Source organism: Ursus arctos, unplaced genomic scaffold (assembly GCF_023065955.2).
Source record: "Ursus arctos isolate Adak ecotype North America unplaced genomic scaffold, UrsArc2.0 scaffold_16, whole genome shotgun sequence".
Classification (NCBI taxonomy): Eukaryota; Metazoa; Chordata; class Mammalia; order Carnivora; family Ursidae; genus Ursus; species Ursus arctos.
This window is the reverse complement of record NW_026622830.1, coordinates 23544476-23564207: the sequence shown is the minus strand read 5'-3', so window position 1 is coordinate 23564207 and position 19732 is coordinate 23544476. Positions and strand designations below refer to the sequence as shown.

At 40.6% G+C, this 19732-nt stretch overlaps 1 protein-coding gene and 1 pseudogene across 5 annotated transcripts in view; one reads left to right on the top strand and one right to left on the bottom strand.

Moving 5' to 3' along the window:
* PIGU (phosphatidylinositol glycan anchor biosynthesis class U) overlaps window positions 1–13688 on the bottom strand; it is an 80097-nt gene extending 66409 nt beyond the window's left edge. For 3 of the 5 annotated variants that reach the window (XM_057312578.1, XM_057312577.1, XM_057312576.1), the window contains exons 1-2: window positions 13515–13688; window positions 2988–3052 (exon numbers count right to left, since the gene is read on the bottom strand). In XM_057312578.1, the coding sequence (XP_057168561.1) occupies window positions 2988–3052; window positions 13515–13644 (195 nt within the window). In that variant the 5' untranslated portion in view covers window positions 13645–13688. The remainder of the gene's footprint in view (window positions 1–2987; window positions 3053–13514) is intronic. The other 2 variants (XM_026503327.4, XM_057312579.1) reach the window with 2 other exon arrangements.
* Window positions 13689–15825: 2137 nt separating this feature from the next.
* On the top strand, window positions 15826–16010 carry LOC113258867 (small nucleolar RNA U3; annotated as a pseudogene).
* Window positions 16011–19732: the final 3722 nt, after the last annotated feature.

Genomic DNA, 19732 nt, shown 5'->3' with positions numbered 1-19732 from the left:
TCCTCTTTGCTCATTCTGCCTTAGCAACACTAAGGCAGAATTTATCCAACTCACAAATGCCAGCCACATTCCCAAAGCAGAGCCATCATATCTGGCTTGCCAGCTTCCTTTAGATCGCTTATTCAAATTTCACTTCCTTGGACTGCCTTCCCTGAATACACTATCTAAAACACTGACACATGGATGACCATCACTCTTTATCCCTTTACCCAGCTTTATTTTTCTACATGTACTTACTTATCATTTAACTGAAATCCCACTTTTTCTTAACTTTAGCTTTATGGAAGTATAATTAGTATAAAATAAACTTCACATATTTAAAGTATACAATTTGATAAGTTTTGACCTATGTATATACCCATGAAACCATCAACCAAGATAATGAATATATCCCCATTCCCAAATGTTTATCAATTTTACAGTTCATCCCAAAGAACCAATTGTGTTTCAGTATTTTTCACTATTGTTTTTCAGTTTTCTGTATAACTTGTTTCCACTCAGATCTTATTTCTTTTATTCTCCTTACTTTGAGGTAAATTTATCTTCTTTTTCTAGTTTCCTAAAGTAGAAACAGGGGTCATCAGTTTGAGACTTCTCTTCCTTTCCAATATAAGCATTTAGCACTATGTATTTCCCCCAAGTACTGCTTAGTGACATTCCACATATTTTGATAGGTTGTGTTTTCATTTTCATTCAGTTCAATATACTTTCTAATTTCCCCTCTGATTTCTCCTTTGATCCATGGGTTATTAAGGAGCATGTTACTTAGTTTCCAAATATTTAGGGATTTTCCAGACATCTTTCTGGTATTTATTTTTTATTTAATTCCATTGTGGTCAGATATACTTTGTATGATTTCAATCCTTTTAAATTTATTGGGCCTTGTTTTATAACCCAAAATATGGTCTATCTTGCAGATGTTCCATGTACACTTGAAAAGATTATGTATTTTGTTGCTGTTGGATAGAATGTTCTATAAATGTCAAAGAGGTCAAGTTGTTGACATCCTATTCAAGGCTTCTACATCCTTGTTGATTTTCTATCTGCTTGTCATATCAGTCCTTGAGAGAGGGATAGTGAAATCTCTGACTATAATTGTAGATTTGTCTATTTCTCCCTGTAGTTCTGTCAGTCTTCATGTATTCTGAAACTCTGTTATCAGGTGCATAAACATTAGGATTGTTATGTTCTCTTGAGGAAGTGACCCCTTTATCATTATGAAATAACCGTCTTTACCCCTGGTAATATTCTTTGCTCTGAAATCTGTTTCCTTTTTACTAACTTACTGTTTGTTGCTCTCAGAAATAAGTACCATGAGGCCAAGGACTGTGTCTTGTTTTGTATCCCTAGCACCAAGCAGCATAGCTGGCATTTGGTATATACTTAACAAATCTTTATTAAGAGAGAAGGAAAGGAGGGATTGGAATACATATGTAGATACAGAGCTAGGCACTAGGAATACTTAATGAAAAGGTACCAGTACTTGTTCTGAGGAACATATAACAGGTAAAACAAGTACAGAGGCAATTTCAAGAGTATGATATAAGCCATTAAAAGTATAAGCACAAGATGCTTTGGAAGATGTTCAGGAAGAACACCTAACCGGTCTAAGGTGATGAGGAATGGTTTCTAGAAGGAGGTAAAATCTAAGCTAATATCTAAATAGTAAAGCCAATCACAAAAAGAGGGGAAAAAAGCCCTCCATAAAGAGATGACAAAATGAGCAAAAACACAAAGGTAAGAGAGAATATGGTGTTGGAGCATAGCGAAACTATGTGAGAACTCTCTCAGGGGGTTCTTGTTCTGTCTAGAAAACATTCTGCCCAAGGATGACTGCACACTGAGCCCTCACGGCTAGTGGGCTGCATTTTTATATGCCCACACACATCTGTTTCCAATAGCCGATTTGTGTGCTTATTAAGAGTCTTAAATTGACCCTGTTTCTGCTAGCAGTTCTTATTATTGTAGTTCAATTAGATAGTAATACAAACTAATGAAATATGAATGCAAAAGCCAGTTGTTATCCCCATGAGAACCAAGCTGAATGCTTTAAAAAAAAAAAAAAAACTAGGTAGAAAAAGAAAGAGAGAGAGAGAAAGAAAAAGAGAAAGAAAGAAAGAAAGAAAAGAAAGGAAGGAAGGAAGGAAGGAAGGAAGGAAGGAAGGAAGGAAGGAAGAAAGAAGTAAGTTAGGAAGTTAGGAAGGAATTGTTCCCAAAGTAGGTATGACAGAGACAACTGTAAAAATGAGGGGTTAAGAATTCAAATAGAGAATTCCTACTTTAAAATGATATAACCAACAATAATGGGGAGAGGACAGTGGACAGAAATGTGGTTAATGTAAGCTGGGCCCACGCGGCTTTGTATGCCCCCTAGGGTGTTTGGGTTTTATCCTGAGTTCGGTGGTGAGTAAAGGTACTAAGCAGGACACTGACAATATCAGATTCACATTTCAGAAAGACGACTCTAGGGCTGCAGAATAGAGAGTAAAAGAGCAAGACTGAATGGAGAAAGACTTGTCGGGAAGCTGTTGCAGGAACCCAAGCAAGGGATGATGGTGACCTAAGAATGATTTTACTATTTTAAGAACTAATGTTATGCGTTAAAGAGGATTTTGTGGGCTTTCTAAGAAACCAGCATTGCTGATACAGTTTTCATGGGAAAGCATGTTCCAAAGAACCAATTATATGACGATTAGCATACAACTTATTTGTGGACTGGGAACTGTTTACAATTTATTTGCCAATAAAAATGGTAACTTCCACAGAAGTCTCATCTGCTTCCCCAAATCACAGTCTTAATCTGGATCATTTCCACTGCAATTGTGAAACCTCCTTCTTATGCAGAGGACATCTAAAAAAGGTCTGTTTCTAAATATGATTTTCAAAAATAGATCTTTTCAAATGTTTGTACAAAACAGAGGTTAGGCTTTGGTATTTGTGACTATAAACTACTCTTAGTACTCAGAAAAGAAAACAAGAACACTTACTTCATGAAATACTGCTCCAGAATACGGAGACACTCCCAAGTCCAACAGTGAGAGGCCTTCAACCACTGAAAAGTAAGACATCCAAGTTCACTCTTACTTCAGAGACACATGCAGATGGCCAGAGACCAAAGCGTTAGATACTCCCAGAAACAAGAAGGGCCTCACAGTTTGTCCAACCCCCTTAACCTCATCCCCACCAAGTGGCTTTGAAACTTGATTTGAACACCTCAGATGATGCGGAACTTTTTTCCATACAGAGCATCCCTTTCCACTGTGAGGCAGCTCTCAGGAAAAAGTTTTATGTTAGACTATGAGCCTTCTCTGATGTCCTTGTAATTTCTACCGACTCTAAGAAGTGTTCCTTTATATATATTTTGCCCAATTCCCCCAAATAATATGACAACAAATTGGAAGCTGGTAAGAGATGCTGTCCCCAGTGTGGGGAAATGGGCAGTCACTTTCATGTGCTGCTTGAGTGGCGTGTGTATTCTACGGGGAAATATGTACTTTTTAAGTATGGGCCTTTGGACACTGAAATGATTATTCTTACGGCAATTTATCCTAGGGAAATAACTGCATGTTCCTTACGGTGCTCAGAGTACTCAAAAATAATCCCAATGTCCATTAATAGAGATTTACCTAAATGAATTAGGATATATACACATGTGTATGTATAGATAGATAGGTAAACACTTTATAGTTAAAAATCATACTGTGGTATAAATAATTGAATAAACAAATAAGTGGAAGAGAAAAGAAAGCTCTTCCTCACAGAGATCTGTAAGTATCAAAGGTGGGAGGAAAGCTGGAAATAGAAAATCACCACTTCGCAGACCCCACAGTAATAGTGGTGAACGACAAGACTGTCAAGGGATACTAAAATCAGAATGTAAAAATATGAGAAACCATATTTGCAAGGGGAAAAATACTTTCATGTGGACAAACTTGGCATTCACTACCTTAATCGTGTGGCCAAAGTTCATATCAGCAGCAGGATGTTGAACGGTTCACACTATCAACATCAAGTACCTCCTGAAGGGATTCACGGACATGGGGATAAAAACACGTCCGTGGTCCTTAGGCCAGAAATGTGGTATCCTTGCCAAAAAAGCATAACTCCAATCTAACCAGGAGAAAACACAGGCAAACCCAAATCGAGAGACAAAATAACCAGCCAGTGCTCTTTAAAAATATTAAGGGGCGCCTGGGTGGCTCAGTCGGTTTCAAGTCTGACTCTTGATTTTGGCTCAGGTCATGATCTCAGGGTCATGGGATGGAGCTCCAGGCTGTGCTCAGCAGGGAGTCTGCTTGAGATTTTCTGTCTCTCCCCTTCCCCCCCACGCCCGCACACGTGTGTGTATGTGTGTGTGCTCTCTCTCTGAAAGAAAGAAAGAAAGAAAGAAAGAAAGAAAGAAAGAAGAAAAGAAAGAGGAAAAAAATATTAAGTTAGACATTAAATAAAATAAATAAAAATTTAAAAATACAGCAACCATCTGGGATGCCTGGGTGGCTCAGTCAGTTTAACTGTCTGCCTTCAGCTCAGGTCATGATCCCAGGGTCCGGGGATCAAGTTCCACATCGGGCTCCCTGCTCGGTCAGAGTCTGTTTCTCCCTCTCCCCCTGCCTGCTACTCCCCCTGCTTGTGCTCTCTCTCTGACAAATAAATAAAATCTTAAAAAGAAAAAAAAAATACAGCAACCAACTCTGCTGATAAGATTACAGAAGATGTTTGGTTTCTTTACCTTTTCTTCATTTTCTGAATCATTAGCAATGAGCATTATTTCATAATTATTAGAAAGAAATAGGAAAATTAATTTTAAAAGAAACTGAGTGAAGGATAAGAAAAAATATAAAAAGGACACACAAAAACCTACAAAATGTATGAGCTTATATATGCCCAAAATATCTCAGAAGTACACATGTGAAACTGATGTACATAAGAAACTGGTCCCTCCAGGGAACACAACTGGGTGGTTCTAGGAAAGTGGTGTGGAAAGGTGCCTGTTAATCATATAGCCTTTTGCACCTTTGATTTTTGAAACCTGTGATTGAATTACCTAGTCAAAGATAAATAAAACAAAATCAAAGTTACAAAGCCTGTTCCAAAAAAAACTATATATTTATAATGAGTGGGCCTTAAATATGGCTTTAAACTTACGGACTCACCCTAGAAGGAAACTTAATCAGTTACACAGTTCATCCGGGCTGTAAAATAAAACAGACCCCATTTCTCAAGACAGCTATCACTGGTCCTTATACTAGGACCAAAAAGAAACTTCCCCCAAGGAAGTGTAACACAACTATTAAACCCTTCACTAACAGCTTTACTGGAGACCCAAGGACATGATTCATCAAGCCACTTCACAGGGTAAATCCCAACCTAAGCCAATGGCATCCTACCACACAGCAGTAAAAGCAACTCAACAGAGGATCAGTAAGATGCTGTCCAGGGACATCCGTCTCCGCTGGTTTAACCCAGAGGCAGATTCTTCAGTATGTAGCTAGAAGAAAAGATTGTCTACTTTTCAGGCAATTTTCCGAAATGTAACTTCTCTCAGATATGCTTTTGCTGGATTGGATATTGTACACCTGCGAATTTGTGAATGTGTTCTCTGGCAAGTACTTGGAATATGGCTCTGCCACCTTGATGATTAACTATGACCTCATATTACTTAACAGACCATTGATCTGGGGGATGAGTCAACCTCATGTAAAAACATTTTTTAAAAACCCACTGCCATTTACTACCACCATCTATAACATTAAAAAGTGTAGGAAGACCATAAACTCAAAATATTTTCACTTGAGCACACTGATCTTTCTGATACACTTTCTACATGTCCTTATCTTGGTGCACATGATTGAAAACTTTGGCGTGGTCTACAGTACATTTGGGATCATCTGAGTTACAGAGTAACAAAACCCTCTAGAATATAAAAGGGAATCCACTCCATGTATAAAAGAATAACCAGGGCCCCCAAATTCTAACATATATAACAATGTCCTAATAATATTTTGCTGGGAACATTTTAAAATAAAATGCCCGTTTGGGGTAAAAACCAAAATACTCAAAAAAACAAACAAACAAACAAACAACCCAACAAAGAACCCACAGCTTTAAGCCATTCTTCTTCCTGGAGTACCCCCCAAAATAACACCTGTGGAAAGTGCACCAGAGAAATTGAATAAAATTTCTGCTTCATGGGATTCTTATCCAACAACTAATGCTTCAGAATAGTTGACCAACGGATGCCTGGGTGGCTCAGTCGGTTAAGTGTCTGCCTTTGGCTCAGGTCATGATCCCAGAGTCCTGGGATCAAGTCCTGCATTGGGCTCCTTGCTCAGTGGGGAGCCTGCTTCTCCCTCTGCCTGCTCTGCCTGCCACTCCCCCTGCTTGTGCTGACAGATAAATAAGTAAAATCTTAAAAAAAAAAAAATAGTTGACCATAAAAACTAATTATTTCCAACTATTCTAAAATATAAGGGTTCTTTTGATAAATGTCTCAACTTTTTAAGATTTAATTTTTAAGTAATCTCCACACCCAACATGGGCCTTAAATTTACAACCCCGAAGATCAAGAGTCTCATGCTCTACTGACTGAGCCGCCAGGCACTCCAATAAAGTGTCTCAACTCTTAACTGATAAATCCCATGAAGCAAAAATTCTTAGTTACCTTGATATACTTTTCCTATGGGCGATCATAAAAGCATATCGTCTAGCAAAAGACAAACATTGTCTTTGAGCTCCCCGTATCAAGAAGGATATGCATTCAGCTTGTTCGAAAGAAGTGGTATCCTTGTATTTCTAATCCAGAAAGTAAGATACAGTGTCATTCCCATAGCAAAGAACACACCTAGCATTCAGATCTTGCTTTCTAAATACATTCTCCAATAAAAGAAATCAGGGCTCCTTGGAGAAGTGGTTGATTCCAGGGCTGGACAATGGAAAATATGAGCTAAGCCTAAAGAAAGCATCTTGTGGTTGCAGAAGTGTCCCAATGACCAAAGATGGAACAATTTGAGCATCAAAATAAAGATAATAGATTATAATCCAGAGGATAAAACTAAATACCTATGAACTCATTCAGGTATAAAACAAATGACTGAATAAATAAGGAAGAAGGGACAACTCTTCCTTAGAGAAGAATTCCAATTCATAAGTGAAGAAGGAATGAGGAAAAGAGAAAAGTCACCATTAGAACATCACAGTAATGACTGGTGCTGGCAGATCAACCCGTAAGTGCAAAAAGTAGTGGGCAAAAACTTAAAGAGAAACAAGATATTTACAGAGCCCCGACATATACTCCCCAAATAGTTATGGATTAAAAAGGGAGAGTAACTTTACAATGGAGAAACCAGGCAGATACCATCATAACCAAGGGATTAAGGATAACATCGCCAGTAATAAGACCTTTCAATATGATGTACCGCCACCCAATACATTGAGAGGATCACATCACTTCAGTGGGATTCTTCTCCAAAATCCATGATCTCAATCTAACTATGAGAAAACATTAGACAAACCCAAATTGGTGGACATTCTACAAAATACCTGACCAGTATGTTTCAAAAGTGTCAAGGTCACAAAAGACAAGGAAAAGCTGAGGAACTCTCGCCGATGGGAGAAGAATGAGGAAACACAACTAAAGGCAATGTGGCATCCTGAATCAGATGCTGGATCAGGAAAAAACGGTGGGAAAAACGGTAAACTCTGAACAACTACAGTTTGTTCAACAGTATTATAACAATGTTATTCTCTTAATCTTGACCACTGTACCATGATTATGCAGGACGTAAACATTATAGGAAGCTGGGTGAATGGTATACGGATCTTTCTGTACTATCTTTGCAAATGTTTTGTAATTCTAAAATTATTTCAAGTAAAAAGCTAAAAAAAAAAATTTGTGGTATCCAGCTGCCAGATACAGCAGGAAATACAGATGATGCAAGAACATGTTAAACTGCACCATGAATATACATTCAGTCAAATCTGAACTATAGGAAACTACAGGTCAAAAGGTCTGGGTTCTTCAACAGATAAGAAAAGGATGGGATGGATGGGGACCTTAAAGATTAAGGGAGACTTAAAACACATATAAAAACTTTTGTTTAGGGGCAAGACTAAGCTGTAGTGACTAGGGACACTCATTTGAGCAATAAAACGAAAAGAATATAAAGATGGCATGACGATATTATGTAAGTCAGGATAATAGTTACTTAAAGAAGGGGGCGGAGGGGGGCTGTAACTGGGATGGGGCATATAGAAAGGCTTTTGGAGTAAGTGGTAAAGTTCTGATTCTTGATTTGGATGATGGCTACAAAAGTGCTTGCCTTATAATTCACTGTTGTGTGACACACTGTTGTGTGAGGCTTACTAATTCTCCATTTTAACAATAGAGGTTTTGATTTTTTTTCAAGTTGTGCTATCAGATGTGCTCTTCCTGACCCTGACCCTCATGGCTATATTGGAGGTGGGTTTCTAAATAAGTGCTAATAGCTTGGGTTCTACCCTGAACTGAAGAAGCTAAGTCTGTACTGATTCCTAATCACTAGGTCAAGGCTGAGGAAAGACCAAAATATGATTAAAAAAAAAAAAAAAGTTCCAAAAGTATTTCCGACAGATTTCTTTTTTTAAGATTTTATTTATTTATTTGACAGAGAGAGCAAGAGAGCACAAGCAGGGGGAACAGCAGAGGGAGAGGGAGAAACAGGCTCCCCAACGAGCAAGGAGCCCGGCGTGGGGCTCCATCCCAGGACTCTGGGATCATGACCTGAGCCGAAGGCAGACACTTAACCACCTGAGCCACCTAGGCGCCCCCCGACAGATTTCTACATAAGATGGTATAGAGTGAACTCTGGTAGAACAGCAATGCCTAAATACTGACAGCTATTCACATAAAACATCATCTATGTGACTTCATTTCTCTGTGCTTCCATTTTCTCATCTATAAAATGAGGTATTTACATGTAGGGCCATTTACATCTTAGGGCCTTTATGGTGATTAGCTCTTAAACATATCTAAAATGTTTCGAATGGGGCAGTCATACAGAAAGCGCTACATCAGTGTTAGTTATTATTTTTATTGGACTGAGAAGCACATGCTTGCATTTGCCAAGCAAGAAATCTGTATAAATTTTAGTTGGACTATCAAATAAACTGATAGGTCTGTAGAAATGAATGACACAGAAAAGATGTCTTTCCTCTTATAATGGATATCTGTTATTTTCGCCTCCCAGCATCAATTTCCCCCTCTTCTAGTAACACCACTGTAGTTTTCCTATGGGATACCACCTTCTTCCACAGTTCGGGAGGTTGCCCCTCTCCAAAGAGGGAGGGAGGGAGGGAGATATATATATCTATCTGTAGATATATATATATATATATATATATATATATATATATATATGGCACATGGTGTTTATTACAGCAAGAGGATATGATTAGCATCAGCAAAGGGGCACAAAATAAGCTTTAGTAAATTTTTAAAGATCAAAATAATATAGGGGCGCCTAGATGGCTCAGTCGGTTGAGCGTCTGCCTTCAGCTCAGGTCATGATCCCAGGGTTCCCGCGGAGCAGGGAGCCTGCTTCTCCCTCTGCCTGTCGCTCCTACTGCTCATGCTCTCTCTCTGCTGTAAGTGAGGAAAACCATCTGCGGGTCGCCTGTCCCTCTTCCGTTCCTCCAAGCCATCCTTTCCAGCGAAGCACTGGCCCATGCAGGGGCTGCACAGGTACGAACAGACCACAGTACAGTTCCGGGTCGTCGGTTTTCTAGAAGCCCCTGTCCTCTCTAGTACTCACTGCACTTGGCTTCACTGAGCGCGAGCCCGAGCCCTTTCCACGTAGGACTGCCCGGCACTTGTGTCCCTGCCTGGGCTGCTCTGCGGGCCTGAACCTGGCTGTCCCTTCACACACCAGGCACTGCACTAGGTATATATATCTGTAGATAGATAGATAGATTTTTTTTTAAGTGATCTCTACATCCAATGTGGGGCACAGACCCACAACCCCAAGATCCAGAGTCGCACACTCCACCACTGAGCCAGCTAGGTGCTCCAGAGGTAGAAAAAGATATATGACTTAGGCTGACCACAGTAATTGGCTTAAGAATTGGAATATTACCTGAATAAGTTCAATGTAACTCAATTCCAAGGCTTTTGCTATGCTTATTGAAGAACAGTCACCCTCTTTCCACTGGACCTGATACTGTAAGGATATAAAAGTCAGAGGCTATTATGGGCCAATCTTGCCAATACCCAAGAAGAGCCCTCCTGAATACAGTCAATGCCAAGATGGAGAAAGAATTAGTCTTGATGAGATCACTGAGTCTGGATCCAGCTAGGCCTGAAGTCAGGATCTACCTTGGATTGTTCTGTTACATAGGCCAGGAGGTTTACTTTTTATTATAATTCAGGCAGTTTGAGTTGGGATTCTGTCATCTGCACATGAAAGAACTGACAACATGGCAACTTAAAACCCTTCAGATATTTGAAGACAAGAATTGTCCCCTTCAATTATACAACCTTTCATTTAATCCTATTAAAAATCAGTCCTTGAGGGGCACCTGGGTGACCCAGTTGGTTAGGCATCCCATTCTTGATCTTGGCTCAGGTCATGATCTCAGGGTCCTGAGATCAAGCCCCAAGCCAGGCTCTGCACAAGGCATGGAGCCTGTTTAAGATTCTCTCTCTCCTTTCCTTCTGCCCCTCCCACCCTAGCGGCCACATATACACACACTCTCGCTCTTAAAAAAAAAAATCTGTTCGCCAACCAAAATCTATTTGGATCCACGGCCCTTCACCCAAACTACTAGTCACTCAAAAAACTCATGTGAAATGAATAAATAATGAATGTCATGTGAAACCAGAAGGGCTCCTATTTCAATATTTTTTTAAATGCCTGCCTTTTAAATTCAATCACTTCCTTTTTAAAATATCCCATCTTAAAGTATACTCTGAAGACAAGTGATACTTACAGATGTTGTACCATCCCTCTACCCACTATCCCTGCTTAAAACAGGACAAATAATTATCCTGACCCAATCAGATTCAGATGGGTGACTACCAAATCTCACTCTATAGTTCTGACACTGGCCCCAAGCTCCCTACCTAAACCTCTGAATATCATACTATCACCTTACACACACATCAAACTTACTGCTGTCCTTTCTGACTCACCTATTTCAGTCAATATCACCACTGTTCCCCTATTATTTAAATTCAAAAACCTTACAATTAGCTATTTTGGCTTTCATTTTTGTGCTAAGAGCTTCAACATGGGTTATCTCATTTAATGGAGTACAAATTATAACTTCCTATTTTACAGATGAGAAAACTGATGTTGGAGATCACACAGATATAAGTGGCAGAGGGAAATAAAGACTCAAACACTTTTAAAGACCCCAGACCTGGGGCACCTGGGTGGCTCAGTTGTTAAGCATCAAACTCTTGATCTTAGCTCAGGTCTTGATCTCAGGGTGGTGAGTTCAAACCCTGTGTTGGGCTCCACGCTGGGCATGGAGCCTACTAAAAAAAAAAAAAAAAAAAAAATCCCAGACCCTGTGCTCTTAATCACCATACTACATTGCCTCATCTTTGGATCCTTCACCGTGTGCATCCTATATGTAACCAGAGTTTATATTTTCTTTTCTTCAATATTTATTCAACAGTATCAAAGCAACTACTCTATGCCAGGCACAAAGGATTCAGGAATGAATAAATCAGTTCTGGACCTCAAGAAACTCACAGTACAGTGCGGAAACCAGATATAAACCAATAATTATGATAAAAAGTGAGAAATGCTCTTAATAGAGGTATGTATAAAGTGCTAAGAGAACAAAGGAAGGAGGGCCTAATATTGCCCCGGGGCTTCTGGTATCCAGAAGAAAGTAGGAACCAAGTGGCTTCAACCCAAACAATTCAGTTTGTTCAACAAATAATTATATGCAAATATTATATTCAAAGATTATCAAGCCTAAGCTCTCACCATCACACAGAAGAGTTACTACTACCTTAATTACCATCTGTCAATTGGGAAACCTGGGTATATTACTTAACTTCTCTAAATCTTAGTTTCCTCATCTGTAAAATGGAGGAAATAACACAATCTAACACAGAGAATAACTGGAGGATAAAAGAAGCTTACCATAGTCTTTAATATATAGTATTTTAAATAATATAATAATATATATTATATAGAATTATTCATAAAACAACCATTCATTATGCCATTACCCATTCCAAAATGTCTATGGGGTAACATCCGAACTCTAGCATTTAAAGTTCAATGACACAGGTGCCTGGGTGGCTCAGTTGGTTAAGTGGCTGCCTTCAGCTCAGGTCATGATCCTGGAGTCCTGGGATTGAGCCCCACGTGCGGCTCCCTGCTCAGAGGGGAGTCTGCTTCTTCCTCTCCCTCTGCTCCTCCCCCTGCTCACGCTCTCTCTCTCTCAAATAAATACGAAAAATCTTTTTAAAAAGTTTTTAAAAACTATTAAGTTCAAGGACACAAAGAGTACTTCTGGGTGCTCTTACTTCTGTAATGTTCCGTTTCTTGATCTGGGTGCTAGCTACATGAGTATCCACAGTTTGTAAAAATTCATCGAGCTCTACACTTACTGTATGTGCATTGTATGTATATTGAACTTCAGTAAAAAAGTTTTTAAAAGAATCTTTAAATTCTGGCCCTCACCTAACCTGTATCCCATTTCTCCCCCACTCTGTACATTTCGCACTCCTCAACATTTTCTTGATCCTGTTTACCTTCCTCTACCTGGAACTCTCCTTTCTCTAATCTCCATTTCCAAATTCTACATCCTTCAACAGTGAGCTCAAAGCCCACATCCTTAGGAAACTGGAAAAAGAGAGGACACTTTCTTCAGCGTTGAAACTCCAAGGAAGGAACTGGATGTACAGGAAGAACATTTTTCAAAAAGGATTATAACTATCTGTCTCTCCCACTAGTCTGTGCATACTTCAGCACAAACTCTTATCTCATTGTAGGCGCTGGTAGAAAATAGCGCCTGACAAAAATTTAAGAAACAGTAGGAAATGCTGCACTGCAAGTCCCAAACTGGGAACAGGCGTCTAAGCACACTCACACACTCTACTCGCTTAGGCAAGTTTGGTCCCCTCACTTGGGCCCCCCCCCCCACATACCATACCATATCCCAGGTGCGATCCCTCATCAAATCCCTATCCCCTCTGCAAATCACACTCCATCCAGCATTCCCTTTTCTGATACCTATCCTTCCTCAGACCACGCACCTCTGCTCAGGAACCGAGGGGGACACACCCCCTCAGCTCAGGTGAGCCAGTCCCTAAGGCCCAAAGCTCACCCCACAGTCCCACGACCCCTCCCTTTGGCAGCCCCGCCCTCAGGCCCCGCCCTCCCGCCCTCTCCGAGGAAGCTAGAGCGGGTCAGTTCCCTCAGTATCTTGAGCTTGAGGCCACTGCCCCCGCCTCCCATTCACTGAGGCCGGGAGAGCACAGGCGGGGCTTGGCCACCTACTCCAGCCAGTGGCCTCACCTCTCTTCCAAGAGCTCAGTGGGGACACCACCTCCACCCGTTCGGAAATGAATTCGGCCAGACTGGAGCGGAACAAGGCCGCCCGCACGGTCACGGCCACCACCAGCACCAGAGCCAAGGGAGCCGCCATGATAGCTGGGGCGGGCGCGCAGGCCGGAGGGAAACGCGAGGCGGAAAAGCTTCGCGACCTGTGCGCCACCCTCTGTAGTTCCGCGGTCAGGCGCGCCTTGCTACTGCCGCCGGAGCGCCCAGACTGGGGACTACCGCTCCCAGGAGGCCTTGCGGCGAGACGGGGCGGGACGACGTAGAGCGGGACGTCTCAGCTCGCATCATAGGGTTGGGCGACGTCTCGTAAAGTAGCAGGTGTATTGTAGAAACGCTCGGTGCTGTCGAAAGTAGGCTAGTGAAGGGGTATCTTCCTAGGATAGTGAGCAAGTTTATTTCACTCTTGTGTAAGTGCTTTTAATGTTAGATGTTTTCCTTTTGTGTCTTTAAGAATATTAAATATGTGTTCATTTATGTATTCTACAGTTGTTTAATGAACACCACCTGTGTGCCGGCACTATATTGGGTTCTGAAGATACATTTTGGAGTAGTAGATTTATTTGCTCTGCAGCCTTGAACAAGTTGCTTAACCTTTCTCTGGCTTTCTGTGCCTCAGGTCCCTCATCTGAAAAATATGCTGGTTGTTAGCCCGCCCGTCCTTACGGACTCGCTAGAAACGATTGAGGAATGCTTAGAAATTTTTCGGGTCGCTTTTAAAAACAATTATTAAGAATTAAATTATATAGACTTGCAATGTTAAAACAAGGTAATAAATCAAAACTCATTACTTCCTAATTATTTTACTACATTTTTGTTTTATCTGTGCTCTTGAGGTTATTTATCACTACTATATTTCTGTGGCAAATACTGTATAATGGTGTGCTACTGCCCGTCAATTCCCAAATTGGTGTTCAGTGATGTCGGGTTGGTAGCTTGAAAACCCTCCGAGGAGAGTGTTCACACACAGAAATCAGCAAGCACTACAAATCAGAGTTTTGGACTTTGGAGAGCTCATTGATAAGCATTAAGTAGCATACCACTTAATGTATGAAAAATGCTTGTGGTGAGTGCTTAAGTGTTAGCTATAATAATTCATATTAAATAAATATATAACGAAATGTCAGGTCTGTGAATAAGATGAAACAGGTTGGATAATCAAGAATAACTTGGTGGGGGGCTCCTGGGTGGCTCAGTCTGTTAAGCGGCTGCCTTCCACTTGGGTTGTGATCCCTGGGTCCTGGGATGGAGTCCCGCCTTGGGCTCCCTGCTCAGTGGGGAATCTGCTTCTCTCTCTCCCTCTACTCCTCCTCCTGTTCATGTGCTCACTCGCTTTCTCTCTCAAATAAATAAAATCTTTAAAAAAAAAAAAAGAATAACTTAGTGGAAGTATGTTGGTAACACTGGACAGGGCAGTCAGGGAAGGCTCTGGGAACAGGTGACATTTGAGCTGAGACCCAAAGGATGAGAAACTAATGAGAGCTGACAAGAGGAGGAAACAGACTCTGATTCAGGAAACAGCAAGGTGTGTTTGGGAAAGAAAATAAGCATGTTCCAAGTGGAGAGAATAAGTAGAAGGTGTGGGTGGAGAGGCAGATAGTGGCCAATCAGGTAGGGACCTGTTTGCCATGGTTGGGAATTTGACTTTATTCAAAGTGTAATCCACATACCATTGGAGGATTTTAAACCAAAAAGTGATGTGGTCCAGTGTATATTTTTAAAAGAGCACTATATCCCCCAGCCCTACACTGGGTGTTGGGAAATACTGCATTGACAAAATTGCCCCCCCCCCCGCCTTTATGAGACTTGAAGAACAGTTGAAGAGATGTGGTAGTCTTAAGAATAACACAAATAAAGGTAAAATCACAAATCATAATGAGACAAGGAAAAAAGGGGAGCAGGTTGCTAGGAGAATACAGAACTCAGCCCTGGAGCTTTCTTGACCAATGGGAGGGGTAGGTGTTCAGTGGGACAGACAATCATGAAGGAATAGGAAGACATGCTCTCATCCTTTGAGCCCTGTTCTGCCAAGCACTGTGCCATACTTGTAACACACATGAGCTTATTTAGTTTGCATAAGCTTCCTAAAGATAAAAGTGTTGTTATCCTCTTATACATAAAAGGAGGAGTATATGTATTACATCATCATAGAGTGAAGGTATTACATCATGAAACGTGGAGGTGATTCTAACACAAACCACATAACGAAGATTGAACAAGATTATGTAATGTAAAATGGTTAGCACATACCATGTGCTCGATATATGTTAGTTAGCTGTTTCATTATTTACATCATCCTAACAGACAACTTAAGAATTCTTCTTAGGCCACGAGGGGGAGGAGGAGGTGCAGTGTTCCCTCCTGAGCATGATGCTGGCTTTAGGTATTGATCTTAGGTATTGATCATTCTTCTCCTTTGGAGGAGTAAGCAGGAGAGGATGCAGTCTGAGTGCTCTCTCAAAAATATAAAAATTAAAAAAAAAACTGTACAATTAATTGCATTGTCGCAGATGTACACACGAATGAAACTACTGCTCCATTCAAGACACAAGGCTTTTCCTCTAGGTCACAACTTCCCTGTGTCCCTTTGCAGTCCGTCACTGCCTCCACCCTCAGCCCCAGGCAACCACCGGCACTATACGTGGGCTTGCATTTTTTTTTTAAGATTTTATTTATTTATTTGACACATAGAGAGATGCCCAACAAGAGAGGGAACATAAGCAGGCGGAGTGGGAGAGGAAGAAGCAGTCTCCCAGCGGAGGAGCCTGATGTGGGGCTCGATCCCAGAATGCCAGGATCACGCCCTGAGCGAAAAGCAGACGCTTAACGACTGAGCCACCCAGGCGCCCCCAGGCTTGCATTTTTAACAACGTTATGTAAAAGGAACTCTTGTATGCCTATATTCCTTTGTGCAGCATAAGGATTCTTAAATCTATCCATATTACTACATGGATCACCAGTTCAGGCTTCTTTATTGCTAAGTAGTATTCCTCTGTATGGATATATTCTGTCTGTATATTCACCTATTAATGGACATCTACGTAATTTCCAGGTTTTAGCCATTGTGAATAAAGCTATGATGAATATTCAAAAAAAATTCTTCTTAGGGCGAGGTTAGGATTGTCTTTGGGAAAAACCATTATAGGTAGACCAAAACTAGTGCTTCTTAAATAGAGTTTGCATGGATCATAGACTTAAATACTAGAGTTAAAACTATGAGATGCCTAGAAGAAAACCTAGGAGTAAATCTCCATGACCTTGAGTTAGGCAATGGTTTTTTAGATACAACACCAAAAGCACAGGCAACAAAAGAAAAAAATTGGATCTCATCATAATTAAAAACTTGTGCCCCAAAGGAAACCATCAAGAAGTAAAAAGACAACCCACGGAATGGGAGAAAATATCTCCAAATCATATATCTGATTAGGGATTTTCATTCAGAATATATGAAGAACTTTTATAAGACAATAATAGAAGATAAAGAATCCAATTAAAAATGGGCAACGGGGGGCACCTGTGTGGCTCAGTCGGTTGAGCAGCTGACTCTTGATTTCCACTCAGGTCATGATCTCAGGGTTCTGGGATCGAGCCCCACGTCAAGTTCTGCACTCAGTGGGAGTCTGCTTGAGGATTTCTCTCCCTCTCCTGCTGCCCCTACCTCCAGTCATGCACGCTCTCTCTTTCTATCTCATAAATAAATAAATAAATTGTTTTAAAAATGGGCAAAGGATGGGGTGTCTGGTCAGTGGAGCATGTGACTCTTGATCTCAGAGTTGTAAGTTTGAGCCCCACATTGAGTGTAGAGATTACTTCAAAATAAAAGCCTTTAAAAAATAGGCAAAGGATTGGAATAGACATAGTTCCCAAAAGAGACACAAATGGCCAATAAGGATGTGAAATGATGCCCAACATTAGTAGTTATTAGGGAAAGACAAATCAAAACCACAATGAGATATTACTTCTCACCCATGGGTGTGGCTATAATAAGAGTGAGATGATAACAAGTATTGGTAAGGAAGCGGAGAAATTGGAACCCTTGTGGTGGGAATGTAAAATGCTGTAGCCACTTTGGAAAAAGGTTTGGCAGTTCCTCAAAATGTTAAACCTAGAGTTGCCATGTGACCCAGCAATTCAACTCCTAGTTAATATCCAAGAGAAATGAAACATATATCCACACGAAAACTTGTACTTGACTGCCCATAACTTGCTCACGGTTATTATCCATAACACCTAAAAAGTGGAAACAAGACAAATATCCATTTTGTTTGTTATGAACGGATAAACAAAATGTGGTCTATCTATTCAGTGGACCTGGGTAAAAAAAAAAAAAAGTACTGATACATGCTACGACATAGATAAAACTTGAAAACATGCTAAAATAAGCCAAACACAAAAGACCGCATATTGTATAATTCTATTTATGTGAAATGTCCAGAACAGACAAATCTATAAAGACAGAAAGCAGACTAGTGGTTGTCTAAGGCTGGAGTGGTTGGGGGAATAGGGAATAGGAAATGACTGCTAATGAGTACAGAATTTCTTTTCGGGATAAAGAAAATGTTTTAAAATCAGATTGTACAATTCTGTGAATATACCAAAACCACTGAGCTATATACATTAAATTGGTGAATTTTAATGTATGTGTGTTATGTCTCAATATCTTTTTAAAAGATGAGCAATCATTTGGGAGATGTATTTTTCAAATATAAATTTCCTAGCTCTGCCCTAGAAACTGTGATTTGCTAGGTCCGGGAAGGAGCCCAGGAACCCTCACTCATCTCTCCAGTTTATTCTGATGCTGGTGGTTCAGGAACTGTACTTTGAAGAACGTTGCCCCCGAAGGCATAGGTATCCAGTAGCTTATGCAACAAAAAGATGAAAATAGGGGTGTCTGCGTGGCTCAGTCAGTTAAGCATCTGCCTTCACCTAGGGTCCTGGGATCAAACCCTGAGTTGGGTTCCCTGCTCAGCCAGGAGACTGCTTCTCCCTCTCTCTCTGCCCCTCCCCCTGCTCGTACTGGCTTTCTCTCTCTCTCTCTCAAATAAATAAATAAATAAATAAATAAAATCTTAAAAAAAAGAAAATAGTACTAATAGCTAGCAAGTATTGAGTGCTCACTATATGCTAAGCATCATTTTAAGTGCTTTACATGTTTTATCTCATTATCTCTATATACTATTACAGCTACTATAATTTTCCCATCACCACCTGCACATGAGGAAACTGAGGCAAAAGAAATTTATTGATTTGTTTAAGGTCACACAGCTAGTAAACAACATAACCAGGATCTGAATGTTAGGTCCAGACATTGTGGTTAAGCGGCTCCTCCTGAGAAAATGAGAGGAATTTGGGTTGAGTTGGGTTGAGTTGTTTTGTTGCTGTAGCTGAGAAGGAGCGATAGAGACTTGAAGGTGGGAGATAATAAAGGAGCAAGCAAGATGATTTCTGTCCTGAGAAGCCAGAGATCCCAGATGATATGTGGGCAGGAGGAAGAAACTGGGCCTCTATGATATTAAGCAACAAGCTTTAAGCCACACACCTGGGTACATTTATTAAACACCTGCCTTTGCCAGGTCCTGTGCTAGTCTGTGGAGGTACAGTCTATACAGTACACTTCTTTTATTCCAAATAGCAAACTGATCCTGGCCATTTTTAACATAAAAGCAGTTAACTAGGAGGCTTTGAAGGAGCACACAGGGCCAAAGAGAAGACTAGGGAACCAGACTTGGAACGGTCAGGACCCAGGTAAAACAACACAGGGTCTGGGTAGCAGCCACCCGTCAGGTCAGCTAGGTACCACCAATGGAATGAGTGAACATTAACTAGTTTTTAATGGTCTTACATTATGTCACTTAAGATTCAAAGTTCTTGGAAAGAGCATGAGATTAAGATTAGGTCCCATGCCTGCCTCTTGGCTGTGTGTAGGACAGCAAGAGAAGAGCACCTGTGAGAAGTCAGATGATGAATTTACTGTTTGCCTTAGGACAGCACACCCTGAAGGCAGCTGGGTGAAACCATTCGAGTGAAGGCAAAGGGTGATTTGATGCGGAATGGGAAGAAAAAGGCAAATGTCCACCAATAATGGTGGTGAGAAAGATGGACACAATCCCTCCCGCATTGGAGTTTATAGTCTAGCAGGGAGTCCTACAAAATAGAAGTAGTCAGACAAAATCATT